This window comes from Hypanus sabinus, chromosome 8 (assembly GCF_030144855.1).
Source record: "Hypanus sabinus isolate sHypSab1 chromosome 8, sHypSab1.hap1, whole genome shotgun sequence".
NCBI lineage: Eukaryota > Metazoa > Chordata > Chondrichthyes > Myliobatiformes > Dasyatidae > Hypanus > Hypanus sabinus.
Window position 1 is genome coordinate 172,598,895 of NC_082713.1, and position 21,662 is coordinate 172,620,556.

The 21,662-nt window shown below is 43.4% G+C and overlaps 1 protein-coding gene across 4 annotated transcripts in view; it reads left to right on the plus strand.

Moving 5' to 3' along the window:
- polr3b (polymerase (RNA) III (DNA directed) polypeptide B) overlaps positions 1–21,662 on the plus strand; it is a 152,465-nt gene that overhangs the window by 32,333 nt on the left and 98,470 nt on the right. For all 4 annotated transcript variants that reach the window (XM_059978574.1, XM_059978575.1, XM_059978577.1 and 1 more), the window contains 2 exons: positions 10,699–10,821; positions 12,067–12,183. In XM_059978574.1, the coding sequence (XP_059834557.1) occupies positions 10,699–10,821; positions 12,067–12,183 (240 nt within the window). The remainder of the gene's footprint in view (positions 1–10,698; positions 10,822–12,066; positions 12,184–21,662) is intronic.

Sequence of the window (21,662 nt, forward strand, 5' to 3'; positions counted from 1 at the left end):
CTGGTCCTAGACTCCCCCACTATAGGAAATATAGTCTCCACATCCTCTCTATCTGTGCTCTCTGGTCCTAAACTCCCCCACTATAGGTCTGTGTTCTCTGGTCCTAAACTCCCCCACTATAGGTCTGTGTTCTCTGGTCCTGGACTCTCCCACTATAGGAAACATCCTCTCCACATCCACTCTGTCTGTGTCCTCTGGTCCTAGACTCCCCACTATAGGAAACATCCTCTCCACATCCACTCTATCTGTGTCCTCTGGTCCTAGACTTCCCCACTATAGGAAACATCCTCTCCACATCCACTCTGTCTGTGTCCTCTGGTCCTAAACTCCCCCACTATAGGTCTGTGTTCTCTGGTCCTAGACTCACCCACTATAGGAAATATAGTCTCCGCATCCACAGCTTTAATCTGCTAATTAAGTTTGTTGATGACACTACTTTGATTGGCCTTATCTCAAATAATAACAAGGCAGCCTGCAAAGAAGAAGTCATCACCCTGACGCAATGGTGTCAAGAAAACAACCTCTCCCTCAATGTCACAAAAACAAAGGAGCTGGTTGTGGACTACAGGAGGAATGGAGACAGGCTAACTCTGGGGTTGAGAGGGTGAGCATCTTTAAGTTCCTGGGCATCCACATCACCGGGGATCTCACATGGTCTGTCCATACCAGCTGTGCGGAGAAAAAAGCACAGCAGCGCCTCTTTCACCTCAGATGGTTGAAGAAGTTTGGTGTGGGTACCCAAATCCTAAGAACATTCTACAGGGGCACAATTGAGAGCATCCTGACTGGCTGCATCACTGCCTGGTATGGGAACTGTACTTCCCACTATTCAGGATATTTACAAGACAGATGCATAAAAAGGATCATTGGGGACCTGAGTCACCCCAACCACAAACTGTTCCAGCTGCTAACATCTGGGAAATGGTACCTCAGCATTAAAGCCAGAACCAACAGGCTCCGGGACAGCTTCTTCCACTGGCCGTCAGACTGATTAATTCAAGCTGATACAATTGTATTCCTATGCAACTGTCCTGTTGTACATACTATTTATTACAAATTACTATAAATTGCACATTGCACTTTCAGGCGGTGACATAGCATGAAGATTTTTACTCTTCATGTATGTGAAGGATGTAAGAAATAAAGTCAATTCAATTCTGTCTATGCCCTCTGGTTCTCGATTCCACCTCTATAGGAAACATCCTCTCCACATTCACTCTATCTGTGCCCTCTGGTTCTATATTCCACCTCTATAGGAAACATCCTCTCCACATCCGCTCTATCTGTGCCCTCTGGTTCTCGATTCCACCTCTATAGGAAACATCCTCTCCACATCCACTCTATCTGTATCCTCTGGTCCTAGACTCCCCCACTATAGGAAACATCCTCTCCTCATCCACTCTATCTGTGTCCTCTGGTCCTAGACTCCTCCATTATAGGAAACATCCTCTCCACATCCACTCTATCTGGGTCCTCTGGTCCTAGACTCACCCCCAATAGGAAACATCCTCTCCATGTGTACTCTATTTAGGCCTTTCAATATTCAACAAATTTCAGTGAGATTCCTCCATTCTTGTAAACTCCTGTGAGTACAAGCCCAGAGCCATCAAATGCTCCTATATGTTAATCCTTTCATTCCAAAGAACATTCTTGTGAACCTCCTTGGGACCATCTCTAATGCCAGCACATATTTTCTTAGATGAATAGATATATATATATATATATATATATATATATATATATAAAGTTAAATTAAATAAGTAGTACAAAAAGAGGGGGGAGAAAGTCGTGGGATTGTAGTCATGGGTTCTTTGTCTATTCAGAAATCTGATGATGGAGGGGAAGGAGCTGTTCATGAATTGTTGAGTGTGTGTCTTCAGGCTCCTGTACCTCCTCCCTGATGGTGACATTGAGAAGAGAGCATATCCTGGATGATGTGGGTCCTTAATGATGGACGCTGCCTTTTGAGGCATTGCTTCTTGAAGATGTCCTGGAAACTGGGAAGCTAGTGCCCATGATGGAACTGAATGAATTTACACTTCTCTGTGGCTTATTTTGATCCTGTGCCATGCCCACCCCAACCACCCCACTCCACCAGATGGTGATGCAGCCAAAAAGAATGCTGTCCATAGTACATCTGTAGAAATCTGAGAGTTTCTTGAAGGAGATTCGGTATGTCACAAAGCTCCTCATGAAATATAGCCACTGTCATGCCTTCTTTGTAACTGCATCGATATGTTGGGCCCAGGACAGATCCCCAGGAATGTTGACACCAGGAAACTGGTCACCTTTTCCACTTTTGATCCCTGAGTGAGGAATGGGGTGTGTTCCCTTGTCTTACTGAGTCAAGGCGCCGCACATGAGGCTGCTTACCAAGATACGAGCCCATGGAATTACAGGGGTGTTACTAGCATGGGTGGGGCATTGGCTGGTCGGCAGAAAACAGAGACTGGGAATAAAGGGATCCTATTCTGGCTGACTGTTGGTTACCAGTGGAGCCCCACTGGGGTCGGTTTTGGGACCACTGCTTTTTACAATGTATGTCAATGATTTGCATTTGTGGCTTAATTTACCGATGATACAAAGATAGGTGGAGGAGTGGGTAGTGTTGAGGAAACAGAGAGCCTGCAGAGAGACTTAGATAGTTTAGGAGAATGGGCAAAGAAGTGGCAAATGAAATACAATGTTGGAAAGTGTATGGCCATGCACTTTGGTGGAAGAAATAAAATGGGCAGACTATTATTTAGATGGGGAGAGAATGCGAAATGCAGAGATGCAAAGGGACTTGGGAGTCCTTGTGCAGGATATGCTAAAGGTTAACCTCCAGGTTGAGTTGGTGGTGAAGAAGGCGAATGCAATGTTGGCATTCATTTCTAGAGGTATAGAATATAAGAGCAGGGATGTGATGTTGAGGCTCTATAAGGCACTCGTGAGACCACACTTGGAGTATTGTGTGCAGTTTTAGGCTCCTTATTTTAGAAAGAATATACTGACATTGGAGAGGGTTCAGAGAAGATCCATAAGAATGATTTCAGGAATGAAAGGGTTACCATATAAGGAACATCTGGCAGCTCTTGGGCTGTATTCCCTGGAGTTCAGGAGAATGAGGGGGGATCTCATAGAAACATTCCGAATGTTAAAAGACCTGAACAGATTAGATATGGCAAAGTTATTTCCCATGGTAGTGGACTCTAGGACAAGAGGGTACAACTATAGGATTGAAGGGCATCCATTTAGAACTGAAATGTGGAGGAATTACTTTAGTCAGAGGGTTGTAAATCTGTGGATTTTGTTGCCACAAGCAGCTGTGGAGGCCAAGTCAGAGATAGATAGGTTCTTGATTAGCCAGGGCATCAAAGGGTATGGGGTTGAAAGCAGGAGAGTGGAGATGACTGGAAGAATTGGATCAGCCCATGATTGAATGGCGGAGCAGACTCGATGGGCCAAATGGCCTACTTCTGCTCCTATATCTTATGATCATATGGTTTTATCCTTTCTGAAGTCCACAATCAGTTCCTTGGTCTTGCTGATGTTGGGTGCAAGGTTGTTGCTGTGACACCACTTAACCAGCTGATCTATCTCACTCCTATACGCTTTCTCATCACCATTTGTATTGCCAACAATAGCTGTGTTGTAAATAAATTTATAGATGGCATTTGAGCTGTGTCTAGCCACATAGGCATAGGTATAGAGAAAGTAGAGCAGTGGGCTAATTTGGAGTGTACTCATTCGGACTTGAAGATGAATCCCAGAATACTGTTCAGTCTACCAACTCAAAGCAGTCATGTTAGCGTTCCTCTGACTCACTTATCCATGCCTTCTTGGTCCTCTCTACTGCTGCTGTGGTCTTCATTTTCTGCCTACATTCAAGGGGTAGTACAGCCTGGTGGTCAGAGGTCAATTGAACAGAGTTGCATTCAGCTGTTTGAAACCAGAGCCATTCTGTCAGATTTTGCCTGATGTCTTCTTAATTTCTTACGTTGGCTTTAGTTCCACAACATGTACATCTTTGTCTAGAAATTCAAGACTAAAGCATTTAAGGGCTTTTGAAGGAGGGAGTTTCATCTCCTCTTGTTTGAATAACTTACTTCCCTACATTTAGTCAGTATCTGGAATGAGCTGCAGGAGGAAGTGATTGAGGAAAGATTAACAACCCTTAAAAGACGCTTGGACAGGTACAGTGCATGCATTGAAAAGGTTTCAAGGAATGTGGGCCAAATACAGGCTAATGGTACCACTGTAGATGGGTATCATGGTTGGAATGGACAACTGAGCTCAAGGGCCGATAACTGGCTGATTCTTACCCCTCCCCTGAATTAGAATCATCCTCAGTTCTGTATTTACTGTGTCTCTCCCCACTCCAAAACGGTCATCCCCAGTTCTGTACTTTGTGCTCCTCCCCCGAATCAGAATAGAGACTCCTTACAGAACGGCACCGGAAATGCACTCCGAAATCCAGAACGTCCCAAGCTGTAATGACATTGCGCTAACCACTACACTACCATGGTTCCCTTGTTGTGAAATATGTTGTTTTGCAGGAACAGTACATTACAATATATATAAAAATACATAATCTACATTAGGAAATATATTAACAAATTAACGTGCAAAAAATATAAAGAGAAGGTAGTGAGGTAGTGTTCATGAGTTCAATATCCATTCAGAAATCAAATGGCAGTGTAGAAGAAGCTCTTCCTGAATTGTTTGGTGTGTATCTTCAGGGTTCTGTATCTCCTCCCTGATGGTAGCAATGAGAAGAGGACATGTTCTAGGTGATGGGGTCCTTGATAAATCTTCTTCTTCGGCTGTCCATCGATTTTCGATGATGACTGAAGCCTGGGCAGGGTTGTATGGAAGACCGGCAGTTGCTCATGCTACAAGTCTCCCCTCTCCACGCCAGCGATGTTGTATAAGGGAAGGTTGGCACCAGTGTCGTCGCAGAGCAATGTGCGGTTAAGTGCCTTGCTCAAGGACACAACGCGCTGCCTCAGCTGAGGCTTGAACTAGCAATAGATAGATAATGTGAGGTGTGGATAGAATCAGAATCAGATTTATCATCTCTGATTTGTTGTGCGGCAGCAGTACATTGCAAGATATAAAAAGTACAATTAATTACAAATTATAAATAATACAAAAGGTGAATAATGAGATGGTATTCATGGACTGTTCAGATAGCTGATGGTGAAGAGGATAAAACTGTTATTAAATTTTTGAGTGTAGCTTTTCAAGCTCCACTACCTCCTGCCCAATGGTGGCAATGCAAAGAGGGCAGAAATTATATTTCAATAATACTGTTTGTTTGCAGTTAGTTGGTGAGTGGTTTCTGAAGCCTGATGAATTGCTAATTGATACCATTTTCTTTCACATATTATGACAGCTTTGAGTGTAGTTTGATAATCGTATCTGTAGAGTATCTTTCGTCATTGCAGGGTGTTCTAGTGGGTCTTAATCAACATGGTCTCACCTCCCTAGATATACCTAGACCCTGTGGAATCCCTGAACTCAGGTGGTCAGAAGTGAGTTTGAGAAGCTCTTTAAAGTTACTTGTGGTGAAGTTTAAAAGAATGAGGGGGCTGTCATTGAAATCTACTGAATATTGAAAGGCCTAGATAGAGTGGATTTGGAGAGGATGTTTCCTTTAGTGGGAAGTCTAGGACTAGAGAGCACAGCTGCAGAATAGTGGGCATCCATTTAGAACAGAGATGAAGAAGAATTTCTTTAGCCATGGTGATGAATCTGTGGAATTCATTTCCACAGACAGCTGTGGTGGCCAATTCATTGGGTATATTTAAAGCTGAGGTTGATAGGTTATTGATTAATAAGGACATTAAAGGTTACAGGGAAAAGGCAGGAGAATGGGGTTGAGAGGGAAAATACATCAGCCAGGGTTAAATGCTGGAGCAGGCTCAGTAGGCCGAATAGTCTAATTCTGCTCCAATATCTTCTGGTCCTATGATTTATGTTAGTGAGTCACCAGGAGAGGGCAGCATTTCCTCACAGTACATACAGGAAGCCATGGTACTATTTGTAAACGTTTAACGTCAGTAAGCAGATTTATCTGCTCAAAGCTGTATTTCAGAGATAAGCACTGCAGATGTCCAGAGCTGGTTAGCAAAAGGCTCCAGGGTAGAGGTGTGCTGTGCTTTGATGAAGTTTTATTCATATTGACATTGTACAGTTGCTATTCTCTGTGTCTGGCTAGCCTAGCAAAGATAGACTGTCAGACTGAGGAGCAATCACCTATTCCATCCTCTCATGGGTCTGTAGTTTTCCGTGTTAATTCTCAGTAAATAGGAGTCAAGGCAGTTTTTACATGTCATCCTAAATGTCTCTGAGGGGGTGGTTAGAATTGATAGCATAGATAGAAATAACTGCACGCAGTCAAATAACCATTGCAGGTATCATTACATCTTGTCTGTGGTTGGCATTTAAATAGCCAGGATCTGTAACTGTTTGGAGATAAGGGCAAAGTGGAAATGGAGAGGAGACAACAAAGAACAGGATAATGGCAGCTGGACAGTTAACCAGCAGCTTTTGCAGAAGTAATTCAGTTTACAATAGTTCAGGGCTAAAAACAACAACAGGAAAATCATCCAACCAGTGAAGATGAAAGAGATTACGGTAGAAGATGATACAGATCATAATAGATCAAAGGAAAAGATTCATAACATTGTCAAAAAAGGATAGTGTTTATATAAGACGACACAGACAAGGTGAAACTTCAAAGTAAATTTAATATCAAGTTACATATATGTTACCATGTCACCTACCTTGAGCTGGTGTGTATTTACAGTAAATGCAAAGTAAACAATGGATTCAGTGAAAACGTATGCAACATAATGAGCAAACAACATGTGCAAAAGATAGCAAATTGCAAATACAAAAAAAAAATAATATTAAACAAATAGTCAATAAATATCAAGAATATGAGATGACGAGCTCTTGAAGAAGAGTCCATAGATTGTGGAAACAGTTCACTGCTGGGGTGAGTGAAGTTATCCCTCTCATTCAGGACCCTGATGGTTGAGAGGAATAACTATTCCTGAACCTAGTGGTAAGGATCCTGAGGCTGCTGTATCTTCTTCCTGGTGGCAGAGAAAGCATAGCCTGCATGGCGGGATCCTTACTGATGACTGCTGCTTTCCCGCAACAGCGCTCCTTGTAGACATTCTCAGTGCCGGGGATGGACTGGGGCGTAACCACTACTTTTTGTAGACTTTTCCGTCTAAGGGCATTCGGTTTTCCATGACAGGCTGTGATGCAACCAGTCAGTCTACTCTACACCGCACATATATAGAAGTTTGTCAAAGTCTTAGATGTCACGATGAATCTTTGCAAACCTTTTAGTGGAAGCACTGCCGTGCTTTCTTCATAATGGCATTTATGTGCTGGGCCCTGGGAAAATCCTCTGAAATGATAACACTAAGGAATTTAAAGTTGCTGACCCTCTCTATCTCTGATTTCCCCCCCAGTGAGGACTGGCTCATGGACCTCTACTTTCCTCCTCCTGAGGTCAATAATTCGCTCCTTGATCTTGCTGACAATGAGTGAGAGATTGTTGTTGTGGCACCACTCAGCCAGATTTTCAGTCTTCCTCCTATCAGCCGATTCGTCACCACCTTTGATTCAGCCTACAACAGTGGTGTCCTCAGCAAACTTACTTATGGCATTGGAGCTGTGCTTAGCCTCGCAGTCGTAAGTATAAAGCGAGCAGAGCAGGGGGCTAAGCACGCAGCCCTGTGGTCTTCTTCCCAGGGAAGGGGTGCTAAACATAAAAGGGCATAGGTTTAAGGTCAGAGGTAAGATATTTAGAAAGGACATCTGCAGGATGTTCTTCATGCAAAGGGTGGTGTGATTGGAATCCTGCTGAAGGGTTTCGGTCTGAAACGTCAACCGGATTCTTTTCCATAGATGCTGCCTGGCCCGATGAGTTCCTCCAGCTTTTTCTGTGTGTTACTTGGATTTCCAGCTTCTGCAGATTTTCTCTTGTTTGTGATTGAAGTGAGTCGGTTGAGGCGGGCAGATTAACAATGTTTAAAAGCCATTTCAAAAGGTACGTGGGTAAGACAGGTTTGGAAGGCTCTGGGTGGGACTAGCTCACTGGGAAACAGATGAGTAAGATCTATAGTTTCAATGGGTAAATTTAATATCAGAGAAATGTATACAATATACATCCTGAAATGCTTTTTCTTCACAAACAGCCAAGAAAACAGAGGAGTGCCCCAAAGAATGAATGACAGTTAAATGTTAGTACTCCAAACCTCACCCCCCAGCTCTCCTCTCCCAGGCACAAGCAGTAAGGCAACAACGACACCCCCCCACCAGCAAAAAAGCATCAGAACCCACCCACACTCCCCTCCAGCCGAGCACTCAAGCGTGCTCAAGCATCAAAGCATCAAAGCAGTACCCCAAAATTATACTCATTCACCCGGTAATTCGACATACAACAGGCTTGCTACCTCCCTAATAGGGAAGAAGAGTTGTCCCTGTTTCACATCAAGAGGGGAGACATAACAAACAACTCACTGATTTATGATATTAAAAAGTCTGTTACTTTGCTTTTTCCGAGCTCTGCTCCCAGAGAGTTGGTCCCAAAAAGACTCAGGTCTCCGGACATACTCGCTGCTCCTGATGTTCCATCGTCTCCCGGAATGCCTCTGTCAGCACACCTTCAGAGCCACAAAAATCTGGCACCCTGAAGGCACGCTCGCCTTCCAGGCTGGGTCATTGGAATATCAAAAAGCAGCCGGTCGTGAAGCCCTGAGAGCGAGTTCTATTCTTGCAAAGAACCAGAGTCAGAATGTAACTCCAGGTCAGGATTTTCAAAAGAACCTCGAAAAGGGAATATCAAAGATAAAAATAATGCTGTTTCAAAAGATGCAAGCCAAACAGTCACCGTTTAGCACCGTCACTTCAGATCAAATAGCCTGTTTGACTGTTCTATTGGCCTTACTTACTTACTGCTCATTGCACCGCTGCTGTGGCATTCTTCTCTAATAGAGCCATACAGTACAGCACAGAAGCAGGCCCTTTGGCCCATCTAGTCCATGCCAAACCATTTAAACCGCCTTTTGCGAACAACCTGCACCAGGACTGTAACCGTCCATATCCCTTCTATCCATGTACCTATGCAAATTTCATTTAAACTCTGAAATTGAGCTCACATGCACCACTTGTACATCTTTCCTGTAGGCAGGTGACCAAAACTGCACACGGTGCTCCAGATCAAGCCTCTCCAGCATCTTATATTGGCCTTAGGTGTGGTTCAGGTTCTTCAGTGCCTAGTTGTGTGTGTCTCGTGTTTCAGGGGTCCAGTGAGTGCTGTCTTGTGAGGGAGTTTGCCTAATCCATCTCCAATGTTTCCTCATGATGATTGTGCCCTCTTGGCGACAGTGAAGGAGTAGGGCATGGTTGAGATCTTTCTTGGCTAGAAAATATGGAGGATATTCCGGAGGCTTGTGGTGGAATGATGACAGCTTGGCAAGGTCACTGTGTGTCATGCACCATCATTCTGACCTGTACATAGTGTGGACAGAACACAGCCTGGTATAGCTTCAACTTAGTGTGGGTGCCGTACTCAGTTGATCCCTATATATTGCTCATTATTCTGAAGACATTTCTAGTTTATTGTTTACTAGTTCTCCCTATAGATGCTGCCTGGCCTGCTGCGTTCCACCAGCATTTTGTGTGTGTTGCTCTAGTTTACTGTATAGGTTTATGACACAAACCTTAACTTGAGGACTGAGAAAGTAAGGAATTCAGAAATCAACAAAGCAGGATTGTACATATGACAATAATAAACCAATTAAATAATCCAGCCTGCCTGCACATGATCCATATCCTTCCATTCCCTGCATATTAACGTCTCTAACAGTCTCTTAAATGGCATTATCATATCTGCTTCCATCACCACAATTCAGGTATATACTAGTCTCTGTAAAACAAAGTTTGCCTCTCAAATCTCCTTAAACTCTCCCCCTCTCCCCTATGCCCTCTGGTATTTGACATCTCTGCCCAGAGAGAAAGAAAAGACTGTTGAAGTTTCTGGAATCTTCCTCTTCTTCCCAGTCCTGATGAGGGGTCTCGGCCCAAAACGTTAACTGTTTATTCCCCTCCATAGATGCTGTCTGACCTGCTGAGTTCCTCCAGTATTTTGTGTGTATTGTTCTAGATTTCCCAACATCTGCAGCATCTCTCATTCAGATTCAGATTCAGTTTATTGTCATTTAAAAACCACAAATGCAATGTAGTTAAAAAATGAGACAACATTCCTCCAGAATGGTATCAACAAAGCACATGACAAAGTAGACTGCACCAGAAAATCCACATAACCATAACGTTTGGCAATCCCCAATCCAGAGTCCGGAGAGGCTGCTGCGTATTAATATCGTGCTACCATCTCCATAGAACAGCACAACTGTATTTATATTTGCATTCTTTATGTTTTAAATTATTTAGCAGAATGTTCCAATTTGAAAGTCTACTTGGAGACTTATAATCTACATGAACACATTTATAATTTGCGGACAACTGAAATTCTGGTTGCTGAGTCTTTCTTGTGCTTCTTTGCCAAAGACAGATGGCAGAATTGTGAGAGAAACACCAGTGGCTGCTCTGAATTCACACAGCCAACAATACCACATTAGCATAAGCAAATGTTACTTCACTGACTGCCCCTCTCTGTCACTCCTATTGTAGGCCATGGGGGTGGAAAGTGATCAGGAGATTGTACAGATGATTGGGACAGAGGACCCCGTGATGTCCGCCTTCGCTCCGAGTTTGGAAGAGTGTCAGAAAGCTCAGATCTTCACACAGATGCAGGTGTGTCTTTAGAGTTAAAAACTTCTGTTTAAAATGTACCTTTTGATCAGTGTCAGAGCATCAGACTGACTGAAAACCTATTGCAAAAGCACATGTTTCTTCAGAATAAGGTTTAATATCACTGGCATATATATACTGAAAATTGTTGTTCTGCAGCAGTGGCATATTGCAATATATAATGAAAAACTAAATTACAGTGAGAAATATATGTATATCATGTATGTGCGTGTATGTACATATATTAAACAAGTAATGCAAAAAGAGCATAAATAGAAAATAATGAGAAAAATAATTGCTTCTGAAATATTTTAACAGGATTTAACGGAAGTGATCAAGTTAATCTCAGTATCTTGCAATGTATCACAATATAGTGTTTTTGAAGTAGTTATTAATCAAGAGTCATCCTTATTCACCATATACATTTACATATATTAGGAATTTGCTGTAGTCAGAGTGCAACATGCAACAAAAAACAGCATTCAACAGTTGTAAATAGGACTCAATTTTATATGGAGAAACAATTCAAAGTTGCTTAAGTTCAAGTCAGGGTTTTGCTATTTGTTATTTATTTGACCATTACTTTGATAAGATATTTAAAAGGTAAAAAGTACTGGAGTGAGAGGACGGGACTGTGGGGCGAGGGGCCTGGACACTGGGGCGAGGGGCCTGGACACTGGGGCGAGGGGCCTGGACTCTGGGGCGAGGGGCCTGGACTCTGGGGCGAGGGGCCTGGACTCTGGGGCGAGGGGCCTGGACTCTGGGGCAAGGGGCCTGGACTCTGGAGGAGCTAACTAGATATTAGAGTGAGATAACTGATAGAGATGTACAACCACATAAGAGTCATAGTTCGAGTGGACAGCCAGACAGTTTTTGCTAGGATGGAAATTGCTAACACAAGAAGGCATAATGTTAAGGTATTGGATGAAAGTTTGGAGGGGAATGTCAGAGATAGATTTTTTACACAGAGTGGTGGGTGCATGGAATGCCCTGTCAGGGACAGTGGTAGAGGCAGATATATTAGGGGCATTTAAGAAAATCTTAGATAGACATATGCATGATAGAAAAAATTGAGCACTATGTGAGAGGAAAAAATTAGATTGACCCTAAAGTAGGTTAAACGATAGCACAACTTCATGGGTTGTAGATCCTATACCATGCTGTACTATTCTGTGTTCTTGCAGCTCTGTGTTGAGGTTGTAAATGCTTTTAATTCTGCACAGTTCACTTCTTTCCTCTGACCTGCAGGCACTGAAGTACATTGGGAATAAAGTGCGCAGGCAGAGAATGTGGGGAGGACCGAAGAAGACCAAGATGGAGGAGGCCCGGGAACTACTTGCATCGACTGTGCTCACCCATGTGCCAGTAAGTGCTGTACCGTATGCTGGTAAGCTCCATGCCGTGTGTCAGTACTGTCAACCTTGCTCACCCACGTCACACCACATGCCAGTTAGTATCAGCAATGCTCATGCACGTGCAAATAAGCAGCACTCTTTACGGATGAGCGTCAAGCAACACACTGATGAGCATTATGCCTCACACCTCATGCCAATCTACCTTGCACCATGTACTGGTCAGTGTATCGCTACGTGCTGGTCAGCATCAGACAATGTGTCAGTCAGCGTAGCACCACGTGCTGATCACCATCAGACCGTGTGCCAGTCAGAGTCACCCCACAAACCAGTCAGCATACAGCCACGTGCCAGTCAGCATCAGACTGTGTGCCATTCAGCATTGTATCAGGCTAATCATATGGCTACATAGACAAAATGATGGAGGAACTCAGCAGACCCAGCATTCCTCCAGCATTTTGTGTGTGTTGCTTGGATTTCCAGCATCTGCAGATTTTCTCTTGTTAGTATTAATGGCTGTCATGTTTGTGAACTGTAAAACCCTCGTTGACATGGTTAAAAAGGCAAAGAAGCTATTTGCAAATGTGATTCCAGACCTGTGAGCTTATGGACATTGAGGAAGACTGTACAGTGGGTGAAAGAGCTCGAACTACAGGAGAGAGACACGAAATGTTACAGGTGCCAGAACTCTGCAGCAACACACTAAAAGCTTAAGCAACAAGTGCTGGAAAACTATAAGACAAAGGAGCAGAATTAAGTAATTAGGCCCATCAAGTCTGCTCCGCCATTTTATCATGTCTAATCCATTTCCCTCTTAACCCCATTCTTCTGCCTTCTCCCCATAACTTTTGATGCCCTGATTAATCAAGAACCTATCAACTTCCACTTTAATTGCACGTAGTGACCTGGCCACCACAGCTGCCTGTGGCTACGAATTTCACAGATTTACCACCCTCTGACTAATGAAATTCCTCCTCATCTTTGTTCTAAATTTGTCATCCCTCTAAATTGCTGTGCTCTGTGGTCCTAGACTCCCCACCAAAGGAGCCATCCTCTTCACATCCACTTTTAACTGGGCCTTTCAACATTCGATAGCTTTCAATGAGATTCTCCCCCCCCCCCTTCATTCTTCTAAATTCCAGTGAATACAGGCCCAGATCCTTCAATCGATGCTCATATGATAACCCTTTCATTCACAGAATCATTCTAGTGAACTTCATCTGAGCCCTCTCCAATTTCAGCACATTCTTTCTAAAGTAACTACTCACGATATTCCAAGTGCGGTCTCAGTAGTGCTTTGTAAAGCCTCAGCATTACATTCTTGCATTTATGTTCTAGTTCCCTCAAAATGTGTGCTAGCATTGCATTTGCCTTCATCACCAGTGACTCAACCTGCAAATTAACCCTTTAGGGAATCCTGCACAAGGGCTCCCAAGTTCCCTTGCACTTCTAATTTTTGAGTTTTCTCCCTGTTTGCAAAATGGTCTATTCTTTTATTCCTTCCACCAAAATGCATGACCATACACTTCCTGACATTGTTTTCCATCTGCTGTCTCTTTGCCCATTTTCTGAATTTGACCAAGTCCTTCTGCAGCCTCTCTGCTTTGGCAACACTACCTGCCCCTCCATCTAACTTTGTATTGTTCACAGACTTGACCACAAAGCCTGCAAGTCCTTCATCCAAATCATTGACGTATAATGTAGAAAGTATCGGTCATAACACAGACCCCTGTGGAACACCACTAAGCATGAGCAGCCAATTAGAACAGGATCCCTTTATTCCCACACATTGCCTACTGGGTGCTCAATCAGCCAATGTTCTACCCATGCTAGTATATTTCCTGTAATACCATGGGCTCTTAATTTGTTAAGCAACCTCATGTGGCAGCTTGTCAAAGGCCTGAAAATCCAAGTACACAACATTCAACAATTCTCCTTTGGAGCTGGAACTCTGGAGCAACACACTAAAAGCTGAGGGAACTCAGTGGTCAGGCAGCACCCATGGAAGAAAATGGACACTCGAGACCCTTCGACAAGACTGAACCAGGGACCTTCACTCTTCGTCAGGACTGGCTGAGTCAGATCCCCTTCACTCTTCGTCAGGACTGACTGAGTCAGGGCCCATTTCCCTTTGTCAGGGACATTCACCAGTCCTGATGAAGGGTCTTGGCCAGATACAAGATATGAATCAATAAATCTCATCTGGAATTTGGAAGAAACACTTTTTTGGATAAACAAGTGCAAAATGCTGGAGGAACTCATCAAGGTAGGCAGCAAAGGAGAGTCACTGGGTGTTGTTTACTTGGAATTTCAGAATTATCTTCAAGATAAGAGCCCATGGTATTACAGGAAAATCTTGGCGTGAATAGAAGATTGGCTGACTGGCAGGAGGAAACGAGTTGGTATAAAGGATTCTGGTTGGCTGCCAGTGACTCATGGTGTTCCATGGGAGTCGGTGTTGTGACTGTTTCTTTTCACATTACAGATCAATGATCAATAAAGGGATCCTATTCTGGTTAGTTGCCGGTTACTAGTGGTGTTCCGCAGGGGTAAGTGTTGGGGCCGCTTCTTTTTACACTGTATATCGATGACTTAGATTATGGATTAAATGGTTTTGTGGCTAAGTTTGAGGATGACACCAAGATAGGTGGAAGAGCAGGAAGTGTTGAAGAAACGGAAAGGTTGCAGAGAGATTTGGTCACTTTAGGAGAATGGGCAAAGAAATGGCAGATGAGATACACTGTTGATAAATGTACAGTTGTATATTTTGGAAGAAGAGATAATCGGGCAGATTATTATTTAGATGGGGAGAAAATTCAAAAATCGGAAATGCAAAGGGACTTGGGGGTCCTCATGCTGGGTACCCTAAAGGTTAACCACCAGATTGGATCGGCAGTAAGGAAAGCGAATGCTATGTTGGCATGCTATTCATTTCAAGAGGAATAGTGTATAAGATTAACGAGATTTTGATGAGGCTTTATGGGGCACTGGTGAGACCTCATTTGGAATACTGTGTACAGTTTTGGGCTCCCTATCTTAAAAGGGATGTACTGATATTGGAGAAGGTTCAGAGAAGATTTACAAGGATGATTCCTGGAATGCAGGGGCTAACATATGAGGAACACTTGTCAGCTCTTGGACTATATTCATTAGAGTATAGAAGAATGAGAGGAGATCTCATAGAAACATTTCGAATGTTGAGAGGGTTGGACAGAGTAGATGTGGAAAGGCTGTTTCCCTTGGTGGGTGAGTCCAGGACAAGAGGCCACAGTCTTAGAATTAGAGGATACCCATTTAAAACAGATGAGGAGAAGTTTTTTTTTAACCATAGGGTCATAGATTTATGGAATTCGTTGCCACATACAGCTGTGGAGGCCAGATCATTGAAGGTATTTAAGGAGGAGATTGATAGGTATCTAATTAGTCAGGATATCAAGGGATATGGGGAAAAAGCCGGAAATTGGAACTAGATGGGAGAATACTTTAGCTCATGGTGGAGTGGCAGAGTGGACTCGATGGGCCAAATGGCCTACTTCTGCTCCTTTGTCTTGTTATCTTGTGATTTGGATGACAGAATTGATGGATTTGTGGTCAGGTTTTCCAACAATAGAAAGTTATGTGGAGGGGCAGGGAGTCTAAAAAAGGACTTGGACAGTTTAGAAGCATAGACAAAGAAGTGGTAGAAGGTGTAGACTATTTTCTAAACAGGAATAAAATTTAAAAAATGAGGGGTGCAAAGGGACTTGAGAGTCCTTGTGCAGGATTCCCTTAAAGTTAACTAGCAGGGTGAGTCAGTGGTGAGGAAACCAAATGCAATCTTAGCATTCATTCCGAGAGGACTAGAATACAAATGCAAGGATGTAATGCTGAAGGCTTTATAAAGCTTTGGTCGCACCACATGGAGTATTGTGAGCAGTTTCTGGCTCTTTATCTAAGAAAGGATGCGCTGGCATTGGAGAAGATCTTGAGGGGATTCATGAGAATAATTCTGGGAATGAAAGGATTAATGTACAAGGAGCACTTGATTCTGGACCTCTCCTCACTGCAATTTAAAACATTCGGATTGAGCGAATATTGAAATGCCTAGATAGAGAGGATCTTTCCTTTAGTGGAGGAGTATAGGACCAGAGGGCACAGTCTCAGAATACAGTGACGTTTATTTAGAATAGAAATGGACAGGGATTTTTTTAGCCAGAGAGTGGTGAATCTGTGGAATTCATTGCAACAAATGGCCATGGAGTCCAAGTTTTGGGGTATATTTAAAGCAGAGGTGCTGGTAAGTACCTCTGCTTTAAAGTAAGTAAGGGCATCAAAGATTACGAGTAGAAGGCAGGAGAGTGGGATTGAGAGGGATAATAAATCAGCCATGATGGAATGGAAGAGCAGACCCATGGGCCAAATGGCTATTTCTGCACCAACGTTTTATGGTCACATACTGAGGGGAGTAAAGAGTCAATGTTTCGGGCTGAGACTCTTCAGCAGGATTGAAAGGAAGGGGTTTACGGGATAAAGTGAGGGTGTGAAAATTGGTCCCACAGGGAGAGGTTGAAGGAGCTGCTGGTTATTTAAAGGAAAGCTGGATAAATGCATAAGATAGAACCAAACAGGAAGGTGGTAAACAGTGGGAAGTGATGCACAGGGGGTAGATTGTGCATCATAACTAGTGCAGCCCAGGTGGAGACAAAAGATTGCAGCAGCCTGTGGAGACGTACACCTCCATATCACCCTGTGCCTAAAACATATCCTGTATTTACGCGGACAGTTTTAGTGAAGACACAAGGGACTATAGATTCTGAAACATGGAGCGAGAAAGGGGGAACTCAGGCAGCACCTGTTTTGGCTTAAGGCCTGCACAGTGAGCGTGGGGGGAGAGGGAAGCTGAGACAAGGGCTGGTAGGTGGAACCAGATGAGGACAGTGGGGTGATAGGCAGGTAGACCAGTTGGAGGTAGGTGGGTAGTGGGTTCAAAAGAAATTTGTTATCGAAGTATATTTATGTTACCATATAAAATCCCAAGATTTTGGTTTTTTGCAGACATTCACAGTAATACAAAGAAACAAAACAATAATAATAAATTAAACCTCTTTTTACCAGACGTCTCTAGAGCTGTGACTCGTTAGCCCCTCACTAACAGCCACCGGACTCAGCGGTGAGAAAACCACCATTCTCAGACTCCATACGTCTAGGGTCAATGTGACTCGGGTCCCGCCAAACCTGTGAGGTTAGGATGTCTTGCCCACCCAAACCCTGATCTATATGAATACTGAGTAATTACTGCCCCCATGCAATCTCCAGTCAGCAATAAATAACAGATTGCATGCTGCAGGCAATTATAAAATAGTATATTTACAAATTTTAGTTTTATCAGTTAGTAGGAAAAAGAAAAGAAAGAATAAAAAGGGTCCATTACAGTGAACCCGGTCCGAATGGAACTCATCTCAAAGTTGTCTTTAACTCACATGCTAGATCCATGGTCTGCGGGAAAGTCCACACCACCTTCTGAATGTTGCTCAAAATCCATCTCGAACAAACGGGCTCTCCCACGGGATTATTGGTCCTTCCTCCTTGAAGCCATTCATCTGCACAAAACAACTTTTGCAACAGGGACGGCATCCTCAGCCTTCTTCCTTCCTGTCTTTTCCCAGCTCCCGCCAGAAGGACCTCGATCCACACCAGTGTCCGTCACAAAATCCTTTCTGCCCAGCATTCTCTAGAACCTTCTCCCAATTCCACCATCCTGATTGGATGACATTCCTAAGCATAGACATCACAACCCCTTATCTTTAGCTCAAACCCAAACATGCTCAAAGCAGAACGGACTGCTCTTACAGAACTGCTAAAATGAAATACCTACAGCATTTCGGTAAAAATCTCAACCAGGGTGTTACATAAATAAATAAGCAATAAACATCGAGAACATAAGATAAATCCTGAAAATGAGTCCATAGGCAGTGGGATCAGTTCAGTAATGTGGTGAGTGAAATTATCCCCTCTGGTTCAAGAGCCTGATGATTGAGAGGTAATAACTGTTCCTGAACCTAGTGGTTTGAGTCCTTAGGCTCCTGTACTTACTTCTGGATAGCAGCGAGAAGAGATCATGACCTTGGAGGTGGGGGTCTCCAATGATGGACACTCACTCTCCAGGCCATAAAAAAGAAACAGACAAGGAAGATATTGGGGCAGACGGAGTCAGATAATGGTGATGAATGGAGAAAGCTGATAAGTGAAACTGAGAGGGGAAGAATGGTGAGAGATGGGAATTGGTGGTGGAGCAGATGAGAAGGGTAAGGCAGGGGAGAAGAAGCCCTGATGGATAGAGGTGTGGGTGATGGACAGATTGAAGCCAATGGGAGTAATGAATCTCAGTAACAGTGGGAGGAATTGGATGGAAACAGAGACCAAGGGCAGAAGGAACCAAACTGCACAGGTAGGAAGGCAGGGAAAACTGGGTTGTAGGTCACACAAGTGGAATAGCAGGTACTCTTGCACAAATGGTCAGTCTGCTTCCAATAATCAATAATTTTGCAGGAAAGAAAGTTCAATCCACGATGCTTTTCAAGGCATTTGGAAAATGAACTGTTTCTTGGGACTTGTACAGAAGGGGAAATTGCAAACTACAGCAGAGACCCAGGAAAAAGACCTTTTATTTGTTTTACTTAGTTACAGTACAAAACAGGCCTTTCCGGCCCAGCGAGCTGCCGCACCCAGAAACCTAGCCTAATCACAGAATAATTAACCTACTAACCGTGTCTTTGTATGTGGTCTTTTTAGTCCAGCGAAAACCCACACATTCACAGAGAGCCTTCATCAAAGCTAAAAAAGATGAGGTGTCAGAGTTAGAAGGTGGGGATAGGGGAGGAAGAAATGCAAGGTGAAATGGGGGGTGGTGGTGGAGGTAAAGAGCTGGGAAGTTGGTGATGAAAGAGATACGAGGCAGGAGAAGGGGAAATCTAATAGGAGGATAGAAGGCAATGAAAGGAAGAAAGGAGGAGGAGCACCAGAGGGAGGGGATGAGCAGGTAAGAAGATAAGGTGAAAGAGGAAACGGTGAATGATCTCCCAGTGGCTATCCATTTTAATTCCACATCCCATTCCCATTCTGACATGTCAGTCCATGGCCTCCTTTACTATCGCAATGAGGCCACATTTGGTGGAGGAGCAACAACAACAACTTGTATTCCATCTGAGTAGCCTCCAACCTAACGGTATGAACATCGATTTCTCAAACTTCCAGTAATGCTCCCCCTTTTACCATTCTCCATTCCCATTTCCCTCTTTCACCTTATCTCCTTGCCTGCCCATCACCTCCCTCTGGTGCTCCTCCCCCTTTTCTTTCTTCCATGGTCTTCTGTCCTCTCCTATCAGATTTCCCCTTCTCCAAACCTGTGTCTCTATCATCGTCAACTTCCCATCTCTCTGCTTCCCCCCCCCCCCAGTTTCACCTATCACCGTGTGTTTCCTCCTTTCCCTCCCCACCTTCTCACTCCTTATCTCTTTCTTCAGCCCTGTTAAAGGATCTCAGCTCAAAATGTTGACTATACCGTTTCCCATAGATGCTGCCTTGCCTGCTGAGCCCCAAACATCTGTAATTGGATCAGTCATGTCCTGACACTGACTAAAGCTTTTGAATGAGCAGTGTACATGTATTTGTGTAACTATGCAGTAATTTTAACAGGTTATAAGTGTTATGTTTGTCAAAGATTTCCATGTGGATGGCAAATGGCCAGGCATGTTCTCCAGATATAGACTGCACCTCTTGTTGGTTTAATAGGGTGGTGACTACTTGACAGTTTCTGTATTTATAATTAAATAAAACCTGTGCTGGATTTAACTGGTGGCTCTATTCATAACATAGGAGCAGAGTTAGGGCATTTAGCCCATTAACTCTCTACCTTCATTCCATCATGACTGTTCATTATCCCTGCCAAAGCCCTTCCCCTGCCTTCTCCCTGTAATCTTTGATGCCCTGACTAATCAAGAACCTATCAACCTCCACTTTAAAGAGGTGAGAAGGCAAGAAAATGGGGTTGAGGGGGATAATGAATCATGTCATGATGGAATTTTATGGGGCATACAATCAATCTATATATATAAGCTATCTTACCTATTGATATTATGTTTTTTTATTACTGTGTTCTTTATCTTATTGTGTTTCTTTTTTGCTCTGCTTCTTTTTCGTTCAGAGTAACAATTATTTTGTTCCCCTTTATCCTTATGTACTGGAAATGGCATTAAGCAATCTTAGATCTTGAATGAAGGCCCAAATGTCCTAATTCTGTTCCTTTGTCTTACAGTCTTAAATATACTCCATAACTTGGCCTCCACAGATCTACCACCCTCTAGCTAAAGAGATTCCTCCTCATCTCTATTCTAACAATTCAAGTTTGATGTGGTGACATTATACTTATAAGTGGATTCATTTACACTGTGGATTTTGCAGTTACTGGAAATCCAGTGCAACACGCACACAAAAAGCTGGCGAAACTCAGTACATCAGGCAGCATCTGTGAAGAGGAATAAAGAGTCAACAGTTCAGGCCAAGATCCTTCATTAGGACTAAAATTGAAGGGGGTAGAAGCTAGAATAAGAAAGTGAGGAAGGGAAGGAGGGCAAGCCAGAAGGTGATAGATGAAGCCAGGTTTGTGTGGGAGGGGGGATGAAGTGAGAAGCTGGGTGGAAAAGGCAAAGGGCTGAAGATGAAGGAATCTGTTAGGAGAAGAGTGAAACATGGGAGAAAGGGCAGGTAGAGGGGCATCAGGAGGAGGCGATAGGCAGGTGAGGAGAAGAGGAAGGGTATAATGGGAACCAGAATGGTGAAAGAGAGAAAGAATGGAGAAAATTGCAGATGTCACCTATTTTCAAGAAGGGAGAGAGGCATAAGACAGTAAATTATAGACCAGTAAGCCTGACTTCAGTGATAGGAAGTATGTTTGTGTCTATTATTAAGGATGAGGTTTTGGAATACTTGGAGGCATGTGATAAAATAAGCCAAAGTCAGTATGGTTTCCTTAAGGGGAAATCTTGCCTGACAAATCTGTTGGACTTCTTTAAGGTAATAACAAGCAGATAGACAAAGAAGAGTCCGTGGATGTTGTTTATTTGGATTTTCAGAAGACATTTGACAAGGTGCCACACATGAGGCTGCTTAACAAGATAAGAGCTCATGGTACCACAGGAAAGGTACTAGCATGGATAGAAGATTGGTGGACTGGCAGGAAGCAAAGAATGGGATAAAGGGGACCTACTAGTGATGTGCCATAGGGGTCAGTGTTGAGACCACTTCTTTTCACATTATATATCAGTGATTTTGGATGATGGAATTGAAGGCTTTGTGGATAAGTCTGCGGATGATATGACGATAGGTGAAGGAGCAGGTAGTGTTAAAGAAGCAAGGTGTCTGCAGAAGGCATCAGAGAAATTGGGGGAATAGGCAAAGAAGCGGCAGATGGAATATTGAGTTGGGAGATGCATAATCATGCACCTTGGCAGAAGG